Source organism: Vigna radiata, chromosome 6 (genome assembly GCF_000741045.1).
Source record: "Vigna radiata var. radiata cultivar VC1973A chromosome 6, Vradiata_ver6, whole genome shotgun sequence".
Classification (NCBI taxonomy): domain Eukaryota; kingdom Viridiplantae; phylum Streptophyta; class Magnoliopsida; order Fabales; family Fabaceae; genus Vigna; species Vigna radiata.
Window position 1 is genome coordinate 10,415,527 of NC_028356.1, and position 8,552 is coordinate 10,424,078.

Here is an 8,552-nt window from a genome sequence, read left to right on the forward strand (position 1 = left end):
TTCCAAGTTATTTGCCATTTATTCCTTTCTTTTTCGTCTTTCTAAATTGAACAGAATTATAGCATGTGTCTTCTCTTTATGATGTACACTCATCTGATTTTTTGTTGCCAGTTTGCTTTCTACTCCTTAGTGTAGAGAAGTTTCCTACCATCATTGTGCGAAGGGGGTAGAAAGAGCACAAAAAGTATACTGTAATGGAATAGACTGTATAAAATGACCTCCTTTTGTACAGACTCCTTTTGTATTGATGACATGAATATGGCAACCTAGTTATCAAATCACAATGATGAAGGGGCAGACTCTCAAATCCTTTTTCATCTTGATCTAACATCAATCTACTCACATTAGTTCGCAATTAGTTTGAACCATACCATGATATTCTAATTCGCTTGATGTTTCTGAAACATTTTTGCTTCTTATTCCTCTGTGACATTGATCTGTAAGAGCCCCTACCAATTACTTTTTGACCTTGCAAGTTGTCTTGATTCCTAATACAATATTAATTAGATAAGTTAAGCAATTACGTTGCATTTATATGCTTTATTGGCTGGCCTCATCATGTCAAACCTACAACCCCAAGAGAAGTATATCTCGTAGAATTGTTTTTCAGTAAGAAATCATACATGAGATCATTTGTTATGTATCTGATGAAAATAGAATAATTTTTATGGTTGATTTAGTAGAAGTCTATGCATGGTTTATTTAAAGTTTATGTATTTATATGGTCACACCTCAGTTTTGTATTTCCATATCACTATATTTTTAAAATTGAATACATTGTTTATATGTTTTATTGTGCTGTGTCTTTTTTATCTTTTTGATCATGAAAATGTTGCAGTTTTATTTTTATGTTCTTTTCTTTTCCGAAGAGCTCAATCTTACTTTTGTGGAATTTAACCTTAAGTTAACCTTACTTTTTTGTGCATACATTTTTCAGTGATGGATTTCAAGAAAGCAAAAGATGGTAGGAATGTAAGTAAACTTGTTGTCTTGAAAATGTAGTTGTTGGTTTCAATAGTGTAGGTTAATTTTTGTATTCTTTGCAAATAATATGCAGCCTCGATGCCGATCGTGGTGTGATACGAAAGTCATTGTGGAAATTAATTCAAAACTCAGAGAAGTTGACCAGATTCGAATTGGACAAACGCCATTCAAGTGGTGTGTTAATATGGACAAGGCGATAGACTTATGCAGTCCATTGTTGTATGAAATGGTGAGCCGATGGATTGGGCCCAACGAATGCTTTACTGTGAAGCAAAGAATGGTTCCCTTTAAAGTTAGTGATGTGTGTATGGGTCTAGGTCTAGGAGTTGGGGGATTAGATGTTCATTTTGATGATAATGTTGTTGGTGTTGTCTGTGAACAATTTTCATCAAACTCATTTCGTCCAAAAGACGTTGTTGATAGGATAAAATTCTTGTTACAAAATGATGACTCTGATGTGGATTGCGTATGTCGTCTGTATATATTACTTTTTTTATATATTTTACTTTCCTAGGAAATCAAAGGCAGTTAGTAACATGCCTTTTACAGTTTTAGATGATATTGATAGTCTGAACCAATACGATTGGGCAAAAGTTGTCCATACATATTTAATTAATAGTTTATCAAAGGAGGCAATGATGTTAAGACAGCGTGACATTAAGAACTCTATTGGCATTAGTGGCAATATTGCAGTGTTACAGGTACAAATTCAATTATATTTTTCCTTTTATTTGAAAGAAATTGTAACATAATTGGACATCATTTTGATTTATTTCTGTTTTGAAGCTTTGGGTTGTTGAACGATTGGGCTTAATTGATGGTGAACATGAAATTGTGTTCCCAAGAATATGAAAGTGTCCTTCGGTTAAGTTAAGGTAAAAAAAAATAGATGAAGTTTTTAAGAAAAACAATGTAAGTTAGTTATATTTTTTGTTTTGTCAATATATATGTGACTTTTACATGGTTTTGTTTATTGTCATGATTGATTATTTATATTTGGATGTTAATAGATATGTTGGCAATGGTTGTTGCGCACGAAGGACCATGACAATCCAGTGATTCGTGCAACACTTAATTTGGATGAAGGGCCAGTACCAAAACATGGTGCACATGACAGTGGTTTGAGTTGGGAAGAACTGATGCAGAAAGCACAACACAACCAAAGCATATTGATTGAAATGAATAAGGAGCTAACTGATTTGGGTCATGTGGTTGCTGATGTCAGGAATAGAAGACAACAACATTCAGATTTTGGTGGAGCTGCTCAGGTTGAAGCATATGCTGGTGATGTTGGTGGCGAAGCTGATGTTGGTGCTCGAGCTGATGTTGGTGGTGAACCACGTTTCGGGGAAGGTTGTTTGGATGAAGATGAAGCTGATGTGCAGGGTGTTGAGGACGTCCAGGACGTTCACGATGTTGAGGACGTTGAGGACTTTGAGGATGTTAATGATGTTGGACCTCCTCTTTTAGCCGTCCTTCCAGCAGTGCACCCGCATCAGGATGTCCCTTTATTGCAAATCAATCCCAAACACTTGTACAACTTGGTTACTCCTTTTAGGGCTCCTTGGTGGTAATGTCCTTTAATAGTTGTTATAAATTAGTTTGAATTATTTGAGTTAGATGCTGAGACATGATTACATTTGCCATGTTTGTTGGTAGGGTTGTGTTTGAGATCTGCGGTCAAGTGTTTGGGACCCGCGAGTGTTATTTCTTAGGACCTCAGAAACAAGTGGACAACATGGTAAAAATGAGAATTGTTGTGGTCATTTTTTGTAATGGTTTGATACATGATGAATAATTATGAATTTTATTATTTGTAGGGGATGCTTTTTGCAACAAGTGTCTTCATGTTCTTTGAAAAGAGGTCCACAGGAGTAGTGAAAAGGATATGTTTGAGTCCATTATATGCTGTAGGTTGAAATCTTCCTCCATTTGATGCTGTAAATGTTGTACATAAATTACATATGAAAGTTAAATAATTGTTTTTCTTGCAGACCCAAGTTCTACAAGACTCAAAGAAGAGAAAGTTGCATCGTCAAGTTTGGACGTTGAATGACTACGCCAACTTCTTCCAAGCTAATATCATTGGGTTTGATGACATCGTTAAGGCTGATTTTGTTAGTGTTATTAAATGTCAAACAATGTACTTTAACTTATGAGTGATTGTCTATTGACCAAGTTTTGACATAATTGTTTATTTTTAGTTGTTTGCCCCCATAATCCATGACGGGCACTGGTGGTGCTACACCGTGAAGATTCCAACGATGGAAATGTTTGCACTGGACTCAGTTGGACATAATAGGAAAGAGCGTAAAAGGATTGACACTGTAATGGTAAGTGTTGTAATTGATTTGTACCATGTATTAGTATAAGTTTTGCTTGATTTTGAATTTAAAGTTAAGTTTGTTGTTTTGTAGGCCCATAATCTTGAAATATTTTTTGGGCATTTGTTCAATCGTTATGAAGAAAACAAACTGTCCTTAGTTGTCCAACATGTGCATACTCCAATCTAACCAAATTCGTAAGTATTAAAGTCGATGACTAAAATTATCATTACTCTTGGTTTGATAGGAGTACAATATTATCATTTCAATACTGCACTTTGTTTAATGTAGATATGATTGTGGAGTATATGTTTTGAAATTCATGGAGTTGTGGGACGGTGTGCAGAGATACGACGACAAAACAATGCCCAATTACAGTAGTGTAAGTTATGTACATTTTTAGTTGTTTATAACTTTTAATCAAGTATCATTTTCCTAATATAAAACTGTTCAATTATGTGTTAGCAGGAGGAACTGCAAGAGATTAGGGAGAAGTATGTATCTCAGTGGATATTGGATCCTGACAATGTGCGGCAAAATCAAGTCTTGCAATTTTTACAGTTAATATATTAGACTTGTTAAACAGAAATGTATTGTTAACATTTAGCACTAATGTAATTTGAACATAACACTGATGTCTTGTCTTACATTTGGTAAACACTTTGACAAGGTCGAATTCAACAGTGAGCTTTTTTTGTCTATTATCTTAGTTGCACATTTACAGGGTCTTACTTTTTGACAAGAGAAATGCGATTGAAAATCAATTGCAAATTGAAACATAACACCTTGGTGCAGGAAGTTAGCATAAACTACCCACGTTTTATGCCCTTCCTACCACTTTCTTTCATGCAACATAAATTTAAACAAAAAACGTTTCCTTGGGGATTGAATTCGATATAAATGTTTTATTAAGTGATATCTAATGAATTATAGTCAATATAAATTCTCAACAATAAAGTATGGATTTTCAAAACATATGGCTGACTAAATTAAGCCCTGTTCGTGCCAAAATTAAGCCCAAACTACCCACTTATAATACCTATGCTACCCCTTCATTTCCTGCACCATGAATTGAAACAAAAACGTTTCCATGCCGGTGCAATTACATATAATTGTGTTATTAAATGATACTTATTGAATTTTATACCATTCAATTTGTTAACAATAAAGTATGCATTTTAAAAAGAAATGTTTGATTCAAATATGCCCCCTTCGTGAAAAAAGTTACTCTAAACTACCCAATTATAATGCCTTTGCTACCCCTTTCTATCATGCCCCATCAATTTAAACAAAAACTTTTCATCAGGGATGCAGTTCGATATAAGTGTTTTAGTACGTGATACTAAATTAATTATATTGAATATAATTGCTTAACAATACAGTATGATTTTTTAAACAAACATATGCCAGATTCAAAGAGCCCGTGTTCGTGCCAAAACTAAGTTAAAACTACCCACTTATCATCCCTTTGCTACCCTTTCCTTCCTATAGGATTTTTTTTTAACAATTACTTGAATGATACATAATAACAAAGTATATTAAAGGAAGTCAAATTACATAGATATATTAATGAAGTAATTCAAGGAAATTATAATATGAGGTGTTTCACAATAGTACATTAAGGAAAGAAAACATTAGTAGCGTAAATAAAATATATAATTCCTTCCCTCAAGGTGAATTTCGATCAATGCACGTCTTTGTGGGTTTGGATGAGCAGTTCTTCGCGTCTGTTGTTTCCTTGGTTTGGTTGTCTTTTGCAAAATCTTTGACGTCAATATCCTTCACAGCAACTTTGTGGGAAGGATGCACAAGTTTGTCAAGTATTTCCTGGATTTTGTTGTTGTCTACCAGTGGCTTTGGTGTAATGAAGATTTTGGTGGAGGACGTATTATCTTCCTCTATTTTTTCCATTTCGTTCCATTGATCTAAACATGCTTTGACTTGAGGGTCGTTAAGAAAAATTTCCTGCCATGGATCCATTCGTGGATGTTTAAAACCAATGAGTATAACTTTGTAGTGTATGTCACACAAACAAGTAATTTATAGTGAAGGATGGCAGTAGATGGAATTAAATTTTATGGTTGTGGTCCACCAACAATGTCTATAACTTTCTTGTGTAATTAATGTTGTTTGGTTTACAGTATCAACCACCCANAGTAACTCACCAACATTAATTCATTCATTTNACTATAACAAAAAAGTGCAATACCATCACAGACATAATGAAGCTATATGAAATGGTTTGCTGAAAAAAGAAACATAGCACTGATATTGAAAATACGAAATTCAATACATGACTGAATATTACTACTAATAATGGTGACTAGTGAGTACAATAAGTAAATAACACTTTTGTTCAACCCGTCATTAATCTTCCATTGGGGTTGTGTCTGCATTATTGAATGCGGATGTAGTTGGCATTTCTGATGGACCAACATCTTGCTTTTCCTTGTTGGATTCGCCACGTGGCTCGCATGCAACGTGAGGTTTGGAGAAAGCCCTCACTAGTTCTTCAGTTGGAGGTCCTATGTCTGCTTTGAACACCTACATATTGGTGTACAAATATTTCCTCTTTATGTCGGACTTAAGTTAAACACGATAAATATAAGGATTTGGTATTGTTTTGAAACCTATTACCTTTATGACGTTGCGCACAATTATGTTCAAATAGTAAGTTCTTCGATTAGGACTGAATGAAGCAACCTATGCAGACAAACATCAATAACATATTAATCGAGAAATACAATAAGGCCATCCATTGTGAGTAACATTTTATAATTATAAATTAAAGTTTGTTTACATGTTGCAATAACAAGACAACACCAACTCCTATATCCAGACCAAACTTAGGATGCAATAGGACTTTTTTGTGCACAGAAGCAGACACTGTCGCACCGGGGTCCTGGCCATATAGAAAATGGAAAAGTTTAGAGGTTCAAATGTTATGGATTATATGGTGGAGTAAATTATTACCTTAACGGATATTTTCATGTCACCCAATCCATTTGGGTTACATTGTTTAACAATGCATGCCACAAATGGGAGGCGAAGCATTGACTTTTCGCATTCAAGCTTTGTCACATTCCATATTGCCATGTTCTACAAGTCCTGCATACAACAAAAGTGTTGTTATTATTCACGAACAACCTGATTGGAATTTCTTAAATTTCAATAAACGTTGAAAATAAATAACCGTGGTGTTTAATGAACATTTCTGCCCAAATCCAGGGGTTTGAATTAAAATCTCTTTCATATGTTGTCTTTGCTATTTTGTTAACAAACTCCTAGGTGCTTTGGGGTTCATCTGTCAGCCTGTTAAGCATTGCGGCTTGTACATTTCCAGCAGGTCCTGGAATCAACGTTTCATTAGAGTTGCATTTCTCTAAAAAAGATTGAGGATCATTGTGCTCCACATCATGTCCCTGCCATGCCTCCATGTTTCCAAACGACGTCCTTTGAAAAAAACGGAAATAAAAAATTAAAATTGTTGAAAGAAAGGACAATAACAATGATGGAAAAAACTTACAGGATAAAGTCAACTAGTCAAAACCAAGTTGACGTTCTTTTTCCAATTTCAATGTCAATGAGTCTGTGATGGAGAGTTAGATGTTTATTTATAGAGCAATTTTATAATAAAAAAATGATTGTAAATGACTATGTGGTCTTAAAGGTGTTACCTTGTCTTTATTACAATGTTACGTGTTTAAGACTCAAAAAAAGGATTTCAATATTGTTGTCTAATCAAGGTGAAACACTTTATTGCCTATTCCATGCATTCAATGCTTTTCAATGTCTTATGCACCAACTAACCCTATAGCTAGCATTTATTTGCATTTAATGCGGGCAAATGCAAAACCAAAAGCAAGATCAGATTTTTTCTTCCCAATATTGTAAGGATGGCCTTCCCTTCCAACTCTCATTGTGGACAACGAAAGGATGTTGGAGGTCCGTGGTTGGGAAGTTAATGAGGTGAATTCAATAGGAAGCAACTTGGCAGTTAATGAAGTGCATTCAATAGGAAGCAACTTGGCAGTTCGAACTTCCTACCATCTCATACAACATTTATTTCAAGTACGCTTAATACTCGTTTGTAATTGGTAAGGTCTTTCTACTTTGATTTTTTGTTTTTTTTAATTAAAATTTTCTGCTGTAAACATGAATTTGTAATCCATATATTAAGATTATTATCCATTGAAGAACATTTGCATAAGGAGTCAGGAGATACACTTCCAATAATATAATAAATTGACATTTCTGATTTTCCATAAAGATTAAATAGTGTAAAATAGTCATAGAAATTTTGTCATTATTTGTGATTTTATTTTATTTTTTTCATTGTTCAAGTAAGATGTTTAGTGATTTTGATTACGATTGTCAATTACACATGAGTGTTCATATACGACAATATTAAATAAAACCCTTGTCATTTTTTTTTCTATTTAAATATTCAGTAACTTACACATACATGACATTATGCAGTTGGATATTACGATTTTCATGTCCATGTTACAAAATATGGAACCACTTGACATGGAAGTAGTTGAGTTGGAAGCAGTGGAGTTGGAAGGAGTTCCTTCTTGTGAGTTCAACACTGATGACGTGGATAATATGGACAATAATGTTCCAAAACTGCAGATGTCTTTCGATTCAATAGAACAGGTGAAAAGTTTTTATAGAGACTATGCCGTCAGTTGTGGTTTTGCTGTTCGGATAAGGAGCTCAAAGAAAAATAACAACAATCAATTGACGTTCATGAAATTAGTGTGTTCTCGGCAAGGGAAGTACATTTCTTCCATTTCTCCAGAGTTCAAAACTCAGCCCAATCAAAGAAACGAATGCCCTACTGAAATCACAGTTTCTCTTAAAGAAGGAAGATGGTATGTAAGGACAGTTGTCACCGAACACAACCATGACATGTGTCCGAAGAACTCAAATCTTATTCGTGGTAATAGAAAACTAAATATGCATTTGAAGCACACTCTTACCATGAATGATGATGCTGGTGTGCGCATTAACAAAAGCTTCATATCATTGGTTAAATATGCTGGTGGATATGAAAACATACAGTTCATTGAATGTGACGCAAGAAATTATATTGGGCAGCAGCGAAGGAGTTTTTGTAAGGATAGAGATGGGCAAACACTTCCAAAATACTTTTCAAGAATGAGAGAATTGAACAACGAATTCTTCTATGAGATGGAAATGGACGAGCATAACAGAATTTGTAGTGTGTTTTGGGCTGAT

The 8,552-nt window shown here is 34.4% G+C and overlaps 2 protein-coding genes across 2 annotated transcripts in view; both read left to right on the forward strand.

Moving 5' to 3' along the window:
- Positions 1 to 3,881, forward strand: part of LOC106763415 — a 5,108-nt gene extending 1,227 nt beyond the window's left edge. Inside the window, exons 3-13 of the mRNA XM_014647610.1 lie at positions 938 to 972; positions 1,058 to 1,450; positions 1,509 to 1,685; positions 1,995 to 2,554; positions 2,644 to 2,725; positions 2,805 to 2,894; positions 2,979 to 3,101; positions 3,189 to 3,317; positions 3,402 to 3,460; positions 3,600 to 3,690; positions 3,777 to 3,881. Coding sequence (XP_014503096.1) covers positions 938 to 972; positions 1,058 to 1,450; positions 1,509 to 1,685; positions 1,995 to 2,554; positions 2,644 to 2,725; positions 2,805 to 2,894; positions 2,979 to 3,101; positions 3,189 to 3,317; positions 3,402 to 3,460; positions 3,600 to 3,690; positions 3,777 to 3,881 — 1,844 coding nt within the window. The remainder of the gene's footprint in view (positions 1 to 937; positions 973 to 1,057; positions 1,451 to 1,508; positions 1,686 to 1,994; positions 2,555 to 2,643; positions 2,726 to 2,804; positions 2,895 to 2,978; positions 3,102 to 3,188; positions 3,318 to 3,401; positions 3,461 to 3,599; positions 3,691 to 3,776) is intronic.
- A 3,363-nt stretch (positions 3,882 to 7,244) lies between these two features.
- LOC106763416 (protein FAR1-RELATED SEQUENCE 5-like) overlaps positions 7,245 to 8,552 on the forward strand; it is a 3,055-nt gene continuing 1,747 nt past the window's right edge. The window contains exons 1-2 of the mRNA XM_014647612.1: positions 7,245 to 7,379; positions 7,788 to 8,537. Of these exons, the coding sequence (XP_014503098.1) occupies positions 7,245 to 7,379; positions 7,788 to 8,537 (885 nt within the window). The remainder of the gene's footprint in view (positions 7,380 to 7,787; positions 8,538 to 8,552) is intronic.